The sequence below is a fragment of the Ambystoma mexicanum genome, chromosome 4q (genome assembly GCF_040938575.1).
Source record: "Ambystoma mexicanum isolate Mex_15411 chromosome 4q, UKY_AmexF1_1, whole genome shotgun sequence".
NCBI classification, from domain to species: domain Eukaryota; kingdom Metazoa; phylum Chordata; class Amphibia; order Caudata; family Ambystomatidae; genus Ambystoma; species Ambystoma mexicanum.
In genome coordinates this window covers 307,000,297-307,021,027 of record NC_090928.1, presented here as the reverse complement: position 1 = coordinate 307,021,027, position 20,731 = coordinate 307,000,297, and the positions used below count along the sequence as shown (strand labels likewise).

The following is a 20,731-nucleotide window of genomic DNA, read 5'->3' as shown; positions in this document are numbered from 1 at the left end:
TGATAACTGAAATGAGTGACAGTACAGTTTGAGAACAGTAGGGCTCTGAAAACTGAACCTTGTGCTACATCATAAAGAGCACGGAAAGGAGACAAAGGTTGAGTTCAGTGGACGTGAAGATGAGGAAGGAGACAAAGGTTGAGTACAGTAGAAGGGAAGATGAGAAAGGAGACAAAGGTTGAGTTCTATAGACGGGAAGATGAGAAAGGAGACAAAGGTTGAGTTCAGTAGACAGGAAGATGAGAAAGGAGACAAAGGTTGAGTTCTGTAGACGGAAAGATGGGAAAGGAGACAAAGGTTGAGTTATATAGACGGGAAGATGAGAAAGGAAACAAAGGTTGAGTTCAGTAGACGGGAAGATGAGAAAGGGGACAAAGATTGAGTTCAATAGATAGGAAGATGGGAAAGGAGACAAAGGTTGAGTTCAGTAGACAGCAAGATGGCAAAGGAGACAAAGGTTGAGTTCAGTAGACGGGAAGAAGGTATGTTAAGAACAAAACCAGAAATGCCATGATATGAACATTTAGGGGCGAATCTGAGGGTTCTTCAAAATAAGAAAAGTGTTGCTTTGTGGTCAAAAAACTGTTTTGTTATTTGCACATTTTTTTTAAATTCTGTATTATGGTTTATGACAAACCTTAAACACAAAAAATGTCAATCAAACTCATGCTAACAAAGACACAAAAGAGAAGAAAACACAGCTAAACAAATCAGAATCATTGCACATAAAAATGGCGAAATTAACACATCAGACTCATTACACATATAGAACTTGTATAAGTAATTGCATAAAAAATCAACAGTACAATACTACAAAATGAATGGCAGCAGTATTCCTTCGTTACTCAAGCTGATTTAAAAAAAAACATTTTTCATACATAAAAAGATGATGCCATTATTATCAAAGTTTCAGTAGAGAACAACATACTCGAAATGTATCTGAATTCATTCCACAATACTTATGCACAAGTTGATCATAGTCCCTAATATAGACATGTTTTGACTAGGGCAAGCAGTAAGCACATGATGACTTGATTCAATAGCAGTGTTGCATAGCTTACACACTGTTTCGGTACGAGGTGTTCCAGACCAAGACCCCAGTACCTCTAGAGTAGGAAGTTGGTTAAACCTGAGTCTGACTATAAAATTCCTCATATCCTTACACATTATTCTGTAGAATAGCAAATCCACCACTTTTATGAAGCATGTGACTCCCTCCCCTCATGGCATAGTAGCACCCCTAGCGAACATAACGTTCCACACAAATACAGGTGAGGGTATTCCCCTCCTTTATTGCCACATTTACTCAATTCCTTTCTTTCACAGAGTCATGGCACGCTGTGAGGTGGCATACACATTGCAAAAGGAAGAAGAGATGTACTGATGATGAATGAAGCAGTGGAGTGAAGAAGTGGATTGGAGGACAAAAATTGAGAATGTTTTAATGGAATACTTTCGGCATTACTGTAAGCCGAAGTTTTCATATTTAACAAAGAAAAACATGATTATGCACCCAAGAGTTGCACCACGGCAGAGCACTGTCAACAACCATCCTCATCAACATGGCTTCTTCCTGCCACTCTTTCCCACACCTTAGAATGGTGGTGTGGGGAATTGATACCGTCCATGTTGACTTACACACCAGTTTTCATGGTGACCCAGAATCAAATAGAATCAAAATACTAGGTCCATATGACCTTTTGACCGCAAACTTACAAGTGCACTTGTGATAGCAGGGAAGAAGGCGAGAGGAGAGCAGGGTTTCTCAGGGTTGGACTTTGTGTGCCAAGTCATACCTTGTTTTTTGGCATGTTACTGGACACTTTTCCATCTCCTCCATCTCCGCCAACTCTCTGCAGATGAATTGTTTTTCCAAACAGAGATATGGGGGTAGATCCTTATCCTCTGCAGGTGCCTCCCTCTGAAACAGCCTGCCTGCCTCTCTCCGTCTTGAGACGGAACTCCTTAAGTTCTGGAAACTCCCCAAGACCATCCTCTTCTCTTCATGTTTCTCTCTCCCTCTCCCCTGATAACTTCCTTTCTCTTTGTTTCTTTCCCTCCTTCTTTCTCTTCCCCAGCCTGCCCAGTTGGCTGACTGGTCGCCTGGTGCCCCCTCAGAGCCTCAGGGGTCCCAGGCTCCCCCGCCAGTCCTGCACTTGCCTCCTGGCCTCTGCACTCTGCTTGGCACTACGGCATTATGCTCCATGAGAAGGGCAACCACTCTGCACTTAACTCAAGCCCCTGCTTGACTGTGCACACTCTCCCCCTCGCCATCCCTCGCACTTCCTGTTCTGCGCTCGAAAAAAAACTTAAATATACTAGGTCTAGCAAGTCTGTCTGCCTGGTCCTCCCTCTGTCTCCCCTCCCTTGCTTGGTCGTGCCTGAAATACTCATCGTAGGCGCATTAGATGACCAACCACCAAGCAATCTGAAATGTCGACAGGCCTAGTACTGTAGTTTATTGTTCTGTATGTTCCTTTCCCTCCTCCCTGCTCTTTCCCCCTCACTCTTTGTCACGCACTTACACTATGATATGCCTCTGGCCTAGTATGCTAGTGATCATTCGGAATCTTCAAGGCCCAAGAGTGACAACTGTTTTCCCTTGTTCCCTTCCTGCCTTGAAGCACTTCCCTTGCGTATATGCGCTTTACAAATAAACTCTTACATTTACAATTGGCTTGGGAGTGGAGGTAATTTTTTAGTTGTTTTCTGAGTGGTTGCGTATGGTTCTCAAGTTATCCAGGATTTTATTCCAAAGGTTAGGACCAGTGATACCAACTCATGTCCCACCTTTTCTCCTTTTACTGAATATGGAGGTAGTGAAGAGTTGTTTCTATGCAGAACTAATTTCATGGTTTGAGAATCATTCTTATGCACTCTGGGGCTTTATGAATGAGGCAGAAGATCCTAAAGCTGCTCTTCTGGGAGCTCCGCTTCTGGGAGCCAGCAGCAGGAATCAAGGCATGAAGACATATGATCTCTTCTATTTATTTCAAGGATGAGTCTGGCAGCTGTACTCTGGACTATCTGGATCTACTTCTAAGGCCACCCGGCAAGTAACTAACACAGTAGTCCAGGGGTGGAAGGTCACTGGGCATTGCTAGGTCAAGACACTGTTCGGTATGAAGGAGAGGTGTGGTGTTTTTCAGCCTGTGAATCTGGTAATTGAATCCATTTCATGGTACAAGCACATATGCATAGGCACCTTACGTAATCCACATAAGATGGCGCATTGTGCTCTTTTGTTCATATTTCAGGCATGCATCTCTTCTGCAAAACAGTAACTCAAACAACCACCAGGTTCCCTAAACAATGCACATGCTCTGTTACTGACTATTAGTGAGTAACTGTATTTTTTAATGTGAATAATCTTTTAACAAAGTAAATAGACTTACACGCTTCATGCCTCCAGAAAATTGGTGGTTACATTTTGGGCTAGCTTCTCCGCCCTGCACGGAATGCCTCCTTGCACACACCTCCTCCTCGTCCTTAGCTTTCTTGATCAGCTTGAGAAGATTTGGCGCTTTCTCGATCTGCAAGACATAGACCATATTAACCACATGGCAGAGGATTATTTTGAAGTGTGTAGGCCTTGCATTTGGGCGCAGGCAATTCCGCTCTGGTGTAGTTGTTCTTTGGGTGCATAGGGGGGACTTGCAGAGGTTACAAACAAATAACAGGCCAGCATTTTCCTGAGTGTCCTTTGCAGTGGTGACAATGACAGCTTAAAAGGATACCAACAAACACTATTTGCATCAGAAAAGAAATACCAGTCAGAAGGTACACAGGTAGGAAAGAGTGCAGAACCAATGTGTACTTCCCCCTTTCCATCAGGAAAAGGCAACATGTGCCCAGCTACTGCAGGCTGTCTCCAACACAACAGAGGCAGGTAAATAACAAACGCACAAAAGATGCTTAACATACCACTACCTTGGTCAGCAGGTTTTGTCATAGGACTTAACCATGAAGCCTGTACTTTATGTGCGCAGGGTCGAACATTTATATATGATGCATGAGTAGTTGCTTGGGGTTTTATATAGTACAACACTAGCTCTGAGGCAACAGAGTGCTCTGCAACAAGGTGATATAGTAATAGGGTACAACAATATGCATGTGGTCGTAAAAAGAATAGACCCTTAATGGTACATTAAAAGGGCATGGAGGAAAAGGCATACAGGTTAGGGACGGAAAGACGGATTCAGTTTTGATGCATTTGTTGGTTTATCCGGTGTCATGCTCCTCTAGATGATACATTCATGTGTGTTTCACACAATTTGACCTTCGTGAATGCACTGTTGAGTCCCTGGGTCTACTTCTGCAGTTCCTGCCATTACCTTTTTGTGCTACGAGAGAGGAAGCAAATGATGTTCCCTTTTAACCCCCCCCCCAAAGGGGGACAAGTCTTTAGGAAACCGCCCACACATTGTTCCCACCTTTTTCTAGCCCTAGGTTTACTGTCTTCAGAAAGCAACCCTGAATTATTTATTTCCGTTTTCTTCTCCAGGATTCCACACATCTGGTTATAGTCACTGCCAGAATGGACACCGGGGTCACAGACCACTCTGGAGAACAATATATGGTACACGGTGCAACTCAAACCTACCTTGTATTGTAGGATATTAGAAGTAAAATTCTCAAGAATCAGTACAACACTTTCTCCACTAAAAGGCTTCTAGCTGTAGCTTCCAAGGAAGGTCCCAAAACCCAATCTTAGTCTCGTCCCTAAGGGTCTTCACATGGTCTGGACGTTGCCCAGTTCCAGAATAAAACCATGCAGTACAGATAAACGTCCCTGTCTAATAATCAAGGGTGGAATTCCTCATCTTACTGGACCACTGGTACATGTCTCAACTATCCCCACTGTATCTCTGCTCAGCCCGACAGTGTGGTCAAAATGGCAGAAAAATAACACATTGATTCTGTGTCCCTCTGCCTAATCTGGCTTAGTTTTTCATTCCTCCGCCTAATCTGGTCCAGCTAGGACAAGGCCTACTCTCCTTGCTGCTTTGCCATGACATTGTTCCTCGGCCCAGCAATGCTCCCCTTCAGATCGTGGGCTCACCCCTAACCCAGTTCTTCCTTTCCTGGGTTCCTCCTCACATTGCTCTTAATATTCTTCCAAAATCGGATTCTACTCTTTTCATATAGCTCCTCCAGCCTTCTCCTTAACTCTGCCTCCTTTCCTGAATTCACCTCATTCCTCCTCATACTGTTGCCTGACCTCCTTCTCCTTAATTCCACCTCCTTTCCTCATTGTCTTTCCTTTCCCCAGCAGATGCTGTTTAGCCACCTCCTCCTTGACTCTACGTATTTCCATCTGACCTTTTACAACCTTTTCCAACAGTTCTCTGACCTCCTCTTTAACTCTGCCTCCTTCCTTTTGATCTTTCCCAACGTCCTCCAACAACTCTCCAACCTCTTCCAGCCACTCTCCAACCTCCTCCTTCTGATCATTGTGAACCTCCTTAAATAACTCTCCAACTTCCTTCTTCCAATGTTCAATCTCCTTCGGATCCTCCCAACCTCCTCCAACAATTCTTCAAATTCCTCCTTCCAATCTGCAGCTTCTTCCTTTCCAACCTCCTCTAACACCTAAACCCCTCTAGCACCTCACCCTTCCTCCTCCGCAACACTCTGCTCCACCAGTCTCTGCAGACCAGTCTTTCTCCTCCTGCTCACCAATTCACTCCGAATTCTGTCCATTCACTGCTGCAACAACTCAAAAACATAGACACAATGGAAATTAAATGTTGTTTACACCTACAGCCCAAACCGCTGGATGTATGTTTACCAAACTTGCTCCAGGAGCAGCGGCTTGGTCCCGAAAGCGTGCTTTTGTACATTTGTCCAAAAGGTAGGTAAAACAAAAATTAGTGATATCTGAGTCTGGTCCGTGGACTAATTTCCTGATTCTGAGTGCGCGGACACCCCTGGGCCAATCAGGGGGTGGCTCGACACAAAAATGCACGCTGATTTGATGTTCAAAACCATGAGGTACGTCAGATTTTTGAAAACGGTCGCCATGTTTGGTCTGCGGACATCACTGCTGACGGCGGACAGCGCAGCAAGAAAAAAGTCTGGAAAATGCATTTGGGGTTATTTTGTGGACAAAATAGGGTCTGGATAGGGTGCGGGAGTAGGAAAAAGTTGACAGGGAGCTGTTTTTATAGGGGAAAAAAAGTTTTGCAGGTGCTACTGAGTCTGCTGTCATTTTTACTGTCCGCGGACGTGATTGGGAGTGGGGAGGTTCAGGGTGAGTGTTGTTATTTGTAGGTGTATTGTACGTACTTGTTAAATGGTTTAATTATATTGTGGTGGTTCTGGCCACAACCATAGTTATATGTGTATAGTAATTATAGGTACTCTAGAGGGAGTATATAGTATTTGTAATATGGTGGACTGATATAATTGAAGTTTATATGGTATTTATAATTGTAGCAGAATTGAGGATAGTGTTTATGGAATCTGTATTTGTTTCTTCAAAATAGGATAAAAGTGGGTATGGTTATTTGGTTGCATGTGGTAATACAGCTGGAATCTCTGGTCCTTTTTCTGTGAAAAAAATAGTACAATTTGTTAAACAAGATAGTTTAAAACCTTTAATTACATACAATTGTACGTATAGATTTACTTTTTTTACCCTAATTAGTAGTACATTCTATGTACTATGGTTGGTACAACATTAGTTTCTGGTACACTGTAGTTGTATTGACATGAACTAATCATGGGGTCATTGGGAGAAAAAAAATCCATACGGGATTTTGAAAAAACCTACTCTATATATGTATTGTTTTTTACATTTATATACTTTTAAACAATGGAATGGTGTTACAGTGTGTTGTAGCATGGATATATGATGTGAGGGTAAGAGTGATAGGATGTTTGTTTGAAGTGTGTTGTAGTTAAAGGTATGTTTAAAGTACTTAGATACCCGTTAGCGTATTCTAACTATAGTGGAGTTTACAAGACGTTTTGTAGTAACAATAACTGTGATGGCATATTTGAAGTATATTATAATAAAAGGTATTAAGAATGTAGTTAGACACCCGTTGGTGTATTCTAACTATACTGGTGTTTACAAGAAGTTTTGAATTAACAATAACTATGATGCCATATTTGAAATGTATTACAATGTAAGGTATTATGGGTGTAGTTAGATACCCGTTGGAGTATCCTAACTGTCTTGGACTTTAAAATTATTGTTGTAGTATTATGGATGTAGTTAGATAGTATTATGGATGTAGTTAGATACCCGTTGGTGTATTCTAACTGTCTTGGATTTTAAAATGACTATTGTAGTAATATGGATGTAGTTAGATACCTGTTAGCGTATTCTAACTTTGTATTGTGATATACCTTAGTGAGTAAATTTGGATGAAGGAATATTAAGTAGGCATTTGTTAGATTTGCTGGTAACCTATGTTTTGGATTAACGGAAGTGTTGTTACATGCAAACCAACCACCTATTATCTTAAAATATGCAGTATAGTGACGTGAAGTGGTTGTGGCACCAGTGTGGTATATTACGCCTACTGTTGTGAAGGTTTTATTGCCAAGATATACTTGGCTGTGTGTAAAGCTAGTGAGCGTACAGTTATTTTTGGTACCATCTGCATTGAACCTTAGAAGCATTTGTATCACATATTGGCATGTGAGTTTATTTGCATGCTGGAACGATTGTCTGAGTTACAAAAAGGGCTTCATATGCTATGATTTATATTCTGCAGAAGCTGGTGAAATGGAAAGGATTCCCAATTTGGTATGTATACATACACAAATCGTTCCTTAGGGATATGCTTTTGTGAAACATGGTTGCAGAGAGTGCATGTATGTTTCCACGTGTATGAAATCGGGAAGATTTCATTTTCTGGGTTGTTTTTGGTTTCTAGTACTTGTAATAAGTACATTATGAATTATTGTGGCTCTTCCTGTGTGTTTATGGTGAATCTTAAGAATTCCTGTACAGTAGTCCAATTCGTGTCTTATACCTGAGACACTGTAAGTGCTGTCAGGACCATTTGTGGCATTTCTATGAAGGACGAGCATTTGCAAACACAACTGGCCTGAGCCGTTTGAGTTAATGTTGTGAACAATTTGTGGTAATTGGAAGAGAAGATTGATTGCAACATTTGCAAAGCAATTTACTCCAATGGTGTTGCTGAATTTAAATGGACCAGAGAGTTGTGCCTCACTTTGCTTTGATGGGCCTGCAGTTGTTTTTTGAGGAGACAGTTGTCTCTTTGTCTTTTGATGGATGTGCTGTTGTTTTTGGACTAGAGAGTTTTGTGGTTGTATTATTTGATAGAGAAACAGTTTTGTAAAGTTTGTTTAGCGTTATTGTGTGTGATCTGCTATAGGTTCTATTTGTATTAGTTTTCTTTTTTACGCTTTGTTTTCTGAGGTACAGGTTATATATCTAGATCGGGGTGTACAGTGTGCGTAGCCTGTTGTATTCTAGGATGCAAGGAATGCCAGTGTTCACTTTGTTTATGTCAAAGTTAACTAGGAATAGACCATTGAGTGTATGTAGATGTGATAGTGCTACGTAACTCATACCTTTTTTGAAGACTGTGCTGCCAATGTCAATCAATGCATGATCTAGGGTTAGACCTTGCGATTTGTGAATAGTGACAGCAAATGCAACAGATAAAGAAAATTGATCTCTTTGTACGTACATGTCTTTGAAAAGAAGGAAACATGCTACTGTGTGGCCTATTTTATTTAACTTCTATAAGTTTGTCAAGTGGATGTTGACAAACTGAATGTTGTTGTCAAGTGGATATATTTGGAAGCCAACAACTGTACCAATTGCTCCATTGACTAAACCTTGTTCTAAATCAAGGTTACATTTTAGGAATACTCTGCAGTTTAGACACAGAGTTATTACTTTTTCTAATCCAGCTGTGTTGTAGATACATTTTTCTAAGCTATTTAGTCATGCTGTTGCTTGTAATAACATAGGGAGTGTCATGTTGTGCACTTCTAGTTTGTCTGTGGAGCTGATATGCAGTATGGGTTGCATTTCTTTTTTCAATATTGTATTGTTGAATTGTCTACAGCTTGCAAGGGTTAGCAGACATGCCGGTCAAGTGGCACAGCGAGTAGAGCGCTTGCTTTGACATCCATGCAGAGCCTGCTAATGCAGGTTCGAATCCCGGCAGGGCCAAACTCAGCCTTTCATCCTTCCGAGGTCGATAAATGAGCACCACACACCGTTGGTAATAATAAGCAGCGCTCAGATACCTGAGGGTTCGTAGCGCTATATAAATGCTAAATTATTATTAAGGACATGCATTTTATATTTTGTTGAGTTAATTGTTCCTTGACATGGGGGCAGATGTATTTTGCCCATATAGCTCATGAATTTGTCTAGTTTTTAAGATTTATTTTGTATCTTTAGTAAGCAGACCATTTCTAATACTCTTTAAAATGTTAGCATAGGTGGGATCTGCAGACTGACGCATGTTTTGAGTTAGTTCTCTGAAGCAAAAATGTTGCCAGAGATTTACATTTCCAATGCTGCTGAGTGTGTTATGGCATTGTTTATGTCCTAATGTTTTGAAAATAGGTTGAACCTTTACTGGTGTTAACTGTCGGAGTCTCTGAAAACAATAACGTGCTTTCCTCCGAACAGTTCTCCGTAGTACATTTTTAGGACTTCTTGCATTCTCAGGTGAATTAAACCAACATGAGGTTGGAAGCCATGCTCATTTCATCTATGAGGAGCACTTTAATTTTTTTCAGAATTCTGTGGCTTCTGCTGATAATTTGTAGCATTCTAATTTGTTTTGGTGTTCTACTCAGAGAAGCAGTAGTCAGTGTAAAGTTACACCCGTGGGGGCTGTTACAACAGCTGAAAGGTTGTTGTTTGTTAAGATTTGTAGATATTTTCTGATTATTTTAATTAAGAATGTTTTGCCAGAACCAGCTTCACCACTTACATACAGGAGCACAGGTTTATAATCTTTATGGCTACACATTTTAGTTTCATGTTTAAAACCATGTTCAATTTCTTCAGTGACTTCTAGATAAATGGTGAGTTCCTCATTTAGCTGTGATTTGAACGCTAAGAAGTCTTCTTCAGATTGTTTAGATTTATACATGGTATTTTCTACCTCAGTCATGGCTATTTCTACTTCATTTAGAATGAGTGGTTCCCCAAGTGGTTATTGGCTTCTGTAAGAGAAGGTCGACTGCCTCCAGGAATGTCGTTATCTAGCAGAGCTTTCATTTCTTCATCTTGTTGGCATTCCAACAGCATTCTTGATCCGATAGCACAGCGAGTAGAGCACTCACTTTGACATCTGTGCAGAGCTTGCTGACGCAGGCTCGTATCCCGGCAGGGCCAAACTCAGCCTTTTATCCTTCCGAGGTCAATAAATGAGCACCACACACCGTGGGTAATAATAAGCTGCGCTCACATACCTGAGGGTTCGTAGCGCTATATAAATGCTAAATTTTTTTATTTTTATTATTCATTGTCCAACATTTGTTTGTATCATTTAAAATTGACATTTGTTATACTGCTTTCATTTACATTGAATGCAGCTTCAAATGAGTCATGATCACCTAATAAGTCTTTTTTTCTCCAAGGTTTCAAAAGTTGCAGTAGGGCCATGTAATACATTTCTCTATGTTGTGGAGATTTAAACGATAACTTCAGGTTATTAATTAGACTGGGCTTGGTAAGTTTTACTAGGCTTCCTTCACAAGTTCATACTGAATATTTGCCAGTTGTCTCGTATGGCGTGACATTGTTTTTGCAGAAGTAATTTTGAGCTATGTCGTACAGGCACATGTTTTCCAAAGAAGTACTCTTGTTTGGGTAGTATGTGTCAATTAGATTCTTTTTGTAAATATCCTGGCTGTTGGAATCATTTGTGGATATTGTTACTATCACTTGGTAGGATTTTAGTACTCTTTTTCATGATGAAACTGGACCAAGGTTTAGCCAGACAATGTTTTCAGATTTCCCATCTAAGGGTGCACCTGTTAAATGGTCTGCAGCTTCATAACATCTGCATTCTCTTTGGAAGAGTTTGTTTTATACCAAAGCTGCACAATTTCTGGGACTGTGTTGTATCAGATGATATGTCATCCCAGAGGTCTTTTAGCTCTGTTTTCTTAGCTTTGGTGAGATACGCGGTGACATATCTTGCAACTGCAGTGGAATTGTCTGCAAGGTATTGTATGTCTATTCCACAAGAGGGCAGTGATTGTATTGTAATCACTGATGAACTTGGATGCTTTGTCCCTTTGAATGTTGTATGTGTTTTAGGGAATTTGCCTTTTATACTGTGTCTAACAAAAGACACCAAGCTATTTACTTGTCCTTTTGTGCAAACTGGTCTAGAGCAGCCAAAGCGACATTTGGAATAGTATTTCCCTTCCTTTTGTATCGACGTCGGCAGTATTTGCCACACGTATGCTTTTGGAAGCATAAGATTTGTGTCCATAGGTCACTATGTGTGGTTTCTGAAGGGATGTCACAGGTAATGTATTTTTTAATAAATTGTAAAACATTGGCATCACTGTCATGGGAACATTTGGGAGCATCTTTTATCCACAAAAGCATGTGAATGTGTGGTGTTCCTCTGGATTGATACTCTTTTCTCCAAAAGAAGTGTTCCACTTCTCTGAGTGGAGGGGTACTCTTATTGCAGATGAAGTGCAGCATGGCAATGAAGCAATGGTGAAAGTATCCTTACACACTGACAGGTTCAAGAGAACATAGTTCTCCTGGTGTTTTTATATCTGTTCCCTCTTTATTTTGGTTTGCTGTGCATAAGATGTCGTGCAAGTCATCCCATGCATTTTCTGCACAATTAAAGTAACAAACCATTTTGGTGGGCCTAGGTTCCTTAGCATACAATGTACATCAGCTTGACATCGGAACCAGTATTCTTTTGTACCATGCATGTTTGTCAAGAGATTTGTGATACTTGACTGCATAACTTCATCTTTGTCTTTTTTATCTTTTGAAGCAGTGTGGTAGCAGATATGTTTGCAAAATAGAGCCTGTTTTTAATGTGTGTGCAACCCCATAACATGGAGTTGCTAGCTCACTTTCAAATAGGAGGTGGAACATGTACTCTACATTTTGTCTGAATCTGGGGTCTTCAGAACACATTTGTAAAGAGCGATATTCTGATGCACTAATTTGTGTGGATCTTTCATCATATCTTCCTCCTTTTCCTGTAGGAAAGAGTAGAGGAAAGGAACATGCTTCTACACTTTCCTCCCATTTGCCCATTGGGGAGCCTTTGGCCTGACATGTTTAATATGTTTCTAATGCATATTCTATGGTGTCTTTGGAGTGTAGATGTTCAAATTGGCCAGTTTCTGGCAAATCTTTAAAAATGTTGGTGGTTCTTTTAATTGTTCCTCTATGTTTGTAGCATTCATTGTTTTGTTTAAGATATTGTAAGGCTTGTCTAACTTTGTTTAACTTGACAAGTTATTGCCACATATTTTTTTGTTTTTTGTTGGTACACCATTAACTAGTACAATCAATGATTGATCTATTGCCCGTTGTACTCCTAGAGTTTCTACACGTTCTTTAAGATCTAATGGCAATATACTACTTTGCCACAAATGCCTTTTAGTAACTCAAATGGAGGAAATTTGGCAATTTTCCGCTGAAGATTTACTATAGCTTAAAATGGGTGTACTGTTTGGATTACAGTGCTCTCATACAAGTTAAGTTGTTGAAGAGCTTTTGGGAGCGGGAAGATTTCTACGTAATCAGTAGCACATGATGGCATTTGGTTATTGTCAAGCTTTGTATTGCAGTATGTGCAAACTATTGAGGGTCAGTTATTTTGTATTTATTTTCTGCTGTTAGATATAAAGCTAATTGGAACCATTGGGATTCTTCACTGTCCTCTGTTTTGTAGGCCATATCTACTATTTGTGAGCTCTTTTACAAAAAGTTCTGCAACAACAGACACATAATTTGTCTGGCATTTCAGCAGATGTGTTTTGAAATGTAGCTATTTCTTTTTTGTATGTATGTGTAAGGTGAGTGGTGTTTGTGAGATTTTCACTATTTTTTCCAAACTTACTGAATTTTCTAATTCAATTTCAGTTTCAAAATATTTAGTTTGGATGTGCTCTATTTCTCTAGGGAGTTCTTTGGAGGTTCCATGTGGGAGAATGATATTTCAATTTTGCAGTTCCAGAGCAGGGCTTTTTGCATAGTACAGTCTATGGACAAGATTTCGTATAGCAGAATGGTGTATTGCTAACAGTTTGATGTAGTGAAAGGTGCTTTTACAAGCAGTTCATGAAATGCAGGCTAATGAATGTCCTTGCAGTCCAGCGTGGATGCGCACTGAGCAGGAGTCCATGGTTTGTAAAGTTTGTATGCTACTTTTGTCTTTTAGTTTCACATAATGATTGAGGAATTGACGCAAAAGATTTCAAGGATTGTTGGCATAAGTTACATATTAAGCAGCACATCGATTTGTACATTGAATGGTTTGTTTGGGCAAAAGTAACATTTGGTTGAAAGTTTGTTGGGGATGTTTATTCTATAAGAGTTTTGTTTGCCATAATGGTGTCTCCTATCATTTCATACCCATGGCATGGTCTATGGCAATTGGGATTTTTTTATTCTTGTTTATAAGCGCCTTCATTGAAATATAGTTCTGTGCTGCGTGTGTGAATCCATTCACCTTCACAGACGTTTGAAAACATATCTGTATTGGCATAGCGCATGTACTTTTTGTAATTTATTGATTAATTTATTTAGTTATTAATATAAAAAAACTTTCTCTTTAGTACAAATGTGCTGTCAATTAGAGCTTCAAGGATTAGTTGTCTACGGTCATTTTTAAGGGTAGATTGTGACTTTGTAGCTGTTTTTATAAGATTGTTAAGAACTCTACGGTGAAAAATGTGTAGTAAAATTATTTCTTTGGATTGCTTTACTGTGGCTACGTTAACATTAGTCGATATAGAGTTAGGTTCATTAGTAGGTCTGGTTTTGTTTGTACATCTTTTTTACTTTTAGATTTTGCAAGAGGGGCCTTACTTTTTTGAGTGGTAGAAGGTTTCGTTTTTTTTGAGTCAGGTTACTAGCTGTTTTGTTTTAATGTTTTCTATAAATTGTTTTAGAGGAGGATGACTATATGGCTTGTTTTATTCTTATCTGCTCTATTTTTTCTTTATTTTCTAGTAGGCATTATGTTTTGTCTGTTGGGAAAAAAAGAAAGTTTGAAAGTTGTGGAATGTTTATGCATGTATTATGAATTGGTGTGTGTGTGTGTGTGTGTGTGTGTGTGTGTGTGTGTGTGTGTGTGTGTGTGTGTGTGTGTGTGTGTGTGTGTGTGTGTGTGTGTGTGTGTGTGTGTGTGTGTGTGTGTGTGTGTGTGTGTGTGTGTGTGTGTGTGTGATTGGAGAGAAATAGATAAGTATTTACAACATCCACCTTGATATGCCATCCGTAAACCATATACAAAAGTACATACACCTTCTTTTTCATGGTGCCTAGCTTCTCACAAAACGAGAGCGATTCTTGGGTCCATTGGCTTAAGGTTTACTGTAAGCAGTGTGGATTATGTGGGAATCTTGGATTTCAAGAATTTGAAGTTTCCTGGTTTGGAGTTCGAGGAATGAAGTGGGCGGAATTGCTCCCGTTTTGTGAGATTATGGTTACTTTCTACCATTTGGACATCATCGTTATTCACTGTTGAGGCAACAGTTTAGGCTATGTCACCGGAATTTCCTTAGAGTGTGCTGCGAAGGATGCATTTGCAAAGTTGATGGACCTTTTCCTACATCCCAATGGGTAGCTCAAAGACAAATGTGGAAGCGTTCTAATTTATTTTGTCCACAAATCGAGAAAGCAAGGCGCAATGTAAACAAAGGTGTATGTGCATTTTTGCAGGATGTTGGCACGACATATTTTCACAATGAAAATATCAAATTTGATATTGTCAACATTTTTTGAAGAAATACAGTACATTTGACTGATGTTGGCAATCAGATTTTTCTTTCAAATTTTCAAAATGCATTGAAACCGTTTCTGTGAACATATGAAATATGGATTAATGTATTTTTTAGTAGCTCAAGTAAACAAAAAGGAAAAAGAGAAAACAAGTAAATGTTTTTTTGTGAAAACTATAAAAAAGCTATAAAAATGAATTGACTATAGTACAACATTTATTATTTCAGTATATCAAACCAAATAATCCCAAAAAAATATAAAAGCAAGAAAGACAATTAAAAAAAGTTTATTTTAAGAGACACCACTTTTGAACAAAAAACAAGTTAAATAATTTGAATTCCCCCACCCCACTCCTGGAATTTTCCAGGTGTCTGCGGACATTCGTACTGTCTGTGGACTAAGCAGGCTGCAAAAGGTGCTGTGTTTTTTTTTTAGTTCTATTTTTTAACTATGAAAGGTAGTTCCTAAAGGTACCCTTTTTTTGGTCTTTTTGGCTCTCATATTCTTTTTAGATTTTGTTTTTCGTTAGCAAAGGCAAGGTAAGGTGGGGGAGGAAAGGGGCAGCAACGACAGATAAGGTGGGGCAGTGGAAGATGTTGGGTGGCCTTAAATTTTACGGTAGGTTGCAGTGTTTCTCGTGCTCCTTTACCGTGGCCTCAAAAGCACTTCCAAACTGCTCCTCCCTGCAGATCGGTGTGTTGCAGTACAAACCGTGTACTGTCACCCTCGAAAGCTAAGAGTCAACTGCATTCTGTATGGCCTGCGAGGTGTACAATGGGATCCTCTGCCCCACAGGAGTAGCCTGTGTGATGGTAGGAGAGGTTGAGGAAGATGGAGTAGAGGTCCTTAACCTGCTTCTTCCTGAGAAAGGAACAGCCTTTCTCAGAGCACCTGGCTGGTTGGATCTGGTGTGGCAGCGCATGGAGATGGCCCCGTAGGAGTACTGCCAGGGTTGTCAAAGACTGAGTCAGTGCATTTAGCCTTGGAAGCCCGAGCCTTCAGTACACCCCCAACAGTGGTAAAAAAACACCACACCCATGACTCTTTCCGGGTGCTGGAGGTAGACACTTCTTCTACCTCTTCTTCCTCTTCCTTCTCATCCTCCCTCGCATCACTGTGCCTGTTCCCCTGTCCAGGCCCTCCAGGAGGTTGTTGTGGTGGTGGTGGCCCCTGAGAAGGAGGGATGGCCATGACAGATGTCAATCTAAGTCTCCTGTAAGTCTCCTCCAAGTAGCTCTCAAAAGATGCTCTCTACTGATCTGAGAATGACTACAAGTAATGGATGGGTCACTTCGGACTACTGAGTCAAAAATAGACATTAGAAAGTTGTAAAAAGTTGACAGATCAACTAAGAATGGGTATAGGAGCTCTTGAAGGATAACCTATCCTAGATTGGCCAAAAATGCAGTTTACAAATGTCTGTGGTGACAGTTGATGTCATCATCTTTGATGTCCTGGGTGTTAGTCTTAGCAGTGCAAGCTGGTGGTGCGAGTTATGTTTGCTTAGCTTACTACAACTGGCGAATTTCTGCAGGGTTTCAGTTTTACTTGTTACCATAAAACGTCCCTTTACTAAAGTTTTCTCCCTGAATTTCATAGGTTTTTATTAGTGCAACTTAACCATGAGGTCCCTTTCACAAAGTTTTTTCAACAAGTATATATTGTAAACACAGCCAAAGGATTCCTCCTCGGCAATAAGGCGGTGGCACTTGCTCCTCAATAAACGGTGTAAGGAAAGGAATCCTCCAGTGTCTTAGGTAATCAGTTTAATCTTTTATTCTCCATATTAATGGACATCAAGGACATGACAGAACAGAACAACGTGTTCCACCCAAATCGGGCTTCGTCAGATTCAACATTTGCCTGTGCTACAGCCTAATGTTATATGCACCATTAGTCCTTTCTTTGATTCATGAGCCCCCCCCATCGTTTCCCCTATCCTGGATTTTCCTCTCCAGGGGTGCCATTTTGGAACATGTTAACGTTGTACTACAGCTCTACGTAAGTAATCTTTTTCAAATCATATCCATCCCATTCATTGTGTTACACATAATGGGCCTCATTAGGAATGTGGCGGCCACGGAATGAACGGTGCCGGTAAGGGACCGGCACCGTTCATTCCGGGCTGCCACATTACGAGTTCTGCAGCGGGTCCCGCTCTTCACGCCTGGTCAGACCAGACTTGCAGAGCAGGACCCGCTAGCAGACCAGGATGCTAACAACGGGCCCATCATTAACGGGTCCGTTGTTAGCATCCTCCCCATTCCCATTGAGCCCTGTGGGGGCTGAAATGGGAATGTGGACGTACCGGGTCCGGGTCCCGCGAAAGGGAATTACCAGGCCCACCAAGGTCGGAATGGCCCGATAAGTCCCGTTTTGCAGGACCCGGAACCCGAGATTGGAGGTAGCCATGCCGCTAAGAACAGCATGGCTACCTCCAAACTCGTAATGAGGCCCAATGTATTTTGGTTTCTATGCATGCTTGTAAAACAATAACGATTTTAGACATCTTTCGGTCTAATACATTGTCATTACATTAAGAAAGAGAAATGCATTTATTTTAAATTAAAAATCCTTTTTTAAAAAAAAAACATCTTTTTCCTCATTTAGTCTTTGGCACCATGAAATATGTCTGGGAGGTCGCTTTAGTATATCTCCGATGGGTAACTATTTTCTGCTTTTTTGTGTGCATAGTGCTCTAAAAGGTACATTTTGAAAAACAAGATGCCAGATTTGCGTAACATGATGTATTTGTATACTCATGCAAATAAAACATATGTACTTGATAGCCACTTTATCGGCTTCCTAACATGCTACGTGCAAGGTATAATCAAGCTAATGACTCACTATAATGCAAGCATCAGGCATAACGGGTGCAATAGGAATCATGTGGTGAAGTGTATCTCCACCAGTATTCAACTGCGGTAATCCCTGTGTACCAGGGATGCATATTACATAATGCTGATTCACTGCGATGTTTGCCCATAAAAAGTGCATAGTGCATGTTCATTACAGTACATCTTTGCATAAAGTGCATGCTGCCTGGTGCAAATTAATCACAATTTATGCTCATATCCTTAAAACCTCAGATAAAAAATAAGGCAGACCTATTATTACTAGGATATGTACATATAGTAAATCAGCCCCATTTGTATTTCTGTTGTCTTCATAAAAGTCCTCCTTTTTGTTTGACTATTTTGTCAGATGGCATGAAAATTGAAATGGCAGCAGCAAAACATATCTCTAAATGAATCGCCATGCTACAGACAATAAATGGTTTAAAGTGCAGAAAAGAACTTTAACATAAATGTTAGAATCCAGTAGAATTACACAAAATAGTAATTCATTATAAGGAACAGTAACATTATTTTTCTGTCTAATGGCTCTGTTCCATTTATGGAGATTATTTAATTTATTTATTTTTATTTATTGAGTATTTATAAGGCGCCTATGCAGCAAATCGTGTTTCCAGACGGCACAAAGCAAAAGGGAGAAAGCAACAGAGGAAATAATAAAACAATAAACAGTCCTGCTTGGCCTTGTGACATTCAGATTGTGCAAGTGCAGTAAAGTGAAGTGCAAAATAGGAGGGGGGAGGGATGCTGGAACTGCATACTGTGCAGAGAGGGAGAAGGGGGGCACAGGGGCTGAGAAGTGCTAAGGGGAGCTCGGGGGCAGGGGGGGGAGGGTGGGAGTGTGGGCGCTGGGGGTGCCAGAGGTGTGATCACCAACTAAGTGGGAGGACGGGGAAGGACCAGACTTGTGATGCAATCCGGCCAGGGAGGGGGGCCCGGGAGGGCAGGGCTGAAGGGGGAGTGCTGGTAAGGATTGGCCAGGGAAGGCCTGGTGGCCTGTAAGACTCATAAGGGATCAAGCCGCCAGTCACAGTGGCAGAAGTGGAATTAGCAAGGAAGGGGACAAGAGTTAGAGAAAAGCTGGGAATTTTCCGGAACTCAAGAAGGTCCGGCTCAAGTCTGATAGGGGCATGAGGCTATTCCAGAGGGAAGCACCTGCTGAAGAGAGAGATCTACCCCCAAATCTCTGCTTGGAAAAAATATATGACCTACCACGAGTTGAAGCTGAGGACAGAAGGGCTCCAGCAGGGAGGTATTTAGGGAGAGAGAGTTGGCTATAGCAGGGTCGCAGGCCCCAGAAAGCTTTGTGGATGAAGCAGATGGTCTTGAATTTGATATTCGCAGCAACCAGGCGCCAGTGGAGAGATTTTAGGCCTGGATAGATGCGGTCCCTGGGCTTGAGGCCAAGGATAAGTCTTGCAGTCCTAGTCTGGATTTGTTGAAGGGGGCAAAGAGAGGAAAAGGCAGCTTGAGGGAGCAGTTATTACAGTAGTCCAACCTAAAAAGGACCAGAGCTCTAGAGACATTGAGTTTCTGGGGAAAGGTGAGGAAGGGGAGAATGTCTCTAAGGAGGTGAAGCTGAAAGTGGGCCTTCTTGGCAAGGTCCATAATGTGAGGGTAGAAGGAAATAGAGAAGTCGAAGATGACACCAAGGTTTTTGTCCTCACAGTATGGTGAGGGGAGAAGACCCAAGGAGGGCGACTAGAGAGTAGGGCAAAGCAGGGAGCAGCAGACCAAAAGAGAAGGATCTCAGTCTTACTGGCATTAAGACAGAGATCATTAGTAGGGCACCATGCCTGAATAGCAGTCAGACAGTCGGGAACCAGAGAGGAAGAAGCAGAGGAAGTGGAGGGAAGATTGAAGGACAGCTGTGTGTCATCAACATACACTGGAAATGAGGAGAGAAAGAGGATATCAAGTGGGAAAGAGGGGCAAGTTAGATGTTAAAGAGCCACAGCGATAGGATAGAGCCCTGAGGAATGCTACAGGTAGACAGTGAGGCGGAGGAGAGGAATGGGACCAGTTGCACCTGGAAAGGATGATTAGATAGGAAGGAAGTTAGCCAGTCCAGTGCCAGGTACATGATGCTGAAGGTATAGCAGAGCCGATTTATGAGGATGGAATGATTGACCATGTCAAAGGTAGAGGAAAGATCAAGGAGAATGAGAATGGAAGGAGAGATGGAGTCAAAGTTAGAGAGCAGGTTAGGAAACAACAAAACAAAATAAGCATTGACAAAGGCAATTGGATGTTTCGTAAACATATGCAAGTCAGTCACCATTTGCCAGTCATTGGCATCATATGTCCATGATCTGCCTTAATTTTCACTGGTATTCACATCATATGACAGGCATTGCTACCATATGCCATTTCTATCCATCCCACCATTGCCATGTTTTGGAATCATGTACCCACACCATTGCCAAAGATTGCCACCGAATGGCCAGGGATTTACTCATTACCATGGATTGCCATCAAAAGCACAAGCTATCATATTATTGGTCGGATAAATGCTTTTCATGTCTGGAAATCAGTGCTTAGTCTAATTGAGCTCCTCAGCCATGTCCATGGCATCACTGCCACCCAATCAGTCCAAATTAAAAAAAGATCTCCATGTCAACACACCCAGCTCCCAAAGGAGAGGTATGAAAAGGCAACCTGTGTGTTTTTTTCATCTTCTCTTCGTGACCACCATCCTTGCTTAATGCAATGCTGCATCTGGGAAACAGGTAATCAGTGGTCCTCTTCGAAGCGCAAAAAAAAAAAGAGTTCAAAAGTCATTGATTGAGATGTTGGTGTTTATATTGGTCTTAATGACTTTCACAGGCTCTTGTCGGCTGTAGCTCTGATAGAAACTACTGTACCTTGTTAGGCCAAGGAGTCAAATAAATGGCTAGTGAGTTCTCACTTTTCACATTTGAATAAA

At 41.0% G+C, this 20,731-nt stretch overlaps 1 protein-coding gene across 3 annotated transcripts in view; it reads right to left on the bottom strand.

Moving 5' to 3' along the window:
* Positions 1-20,731, bottom strand: part of SYTL3 (synaptotagmin like 3) — a 778,488-nt gene that overhangs the window by 349,688 nt on the left and 408,069 nt on the right. For all 3 annotated transcript variants that reach the window (XM_069607884.1, XM_069607886.1, XM_069607885.1), the window contains exon 9: positions 3,396-3,533. In XM_069607884.1, the coding sequence (XP_069463985.1) occupies positions 3,396-3,533 (138 nt within the window). The remainder of the gene's footprint in view (positions 1-3,395; positions 3,534-20,731) is intronic.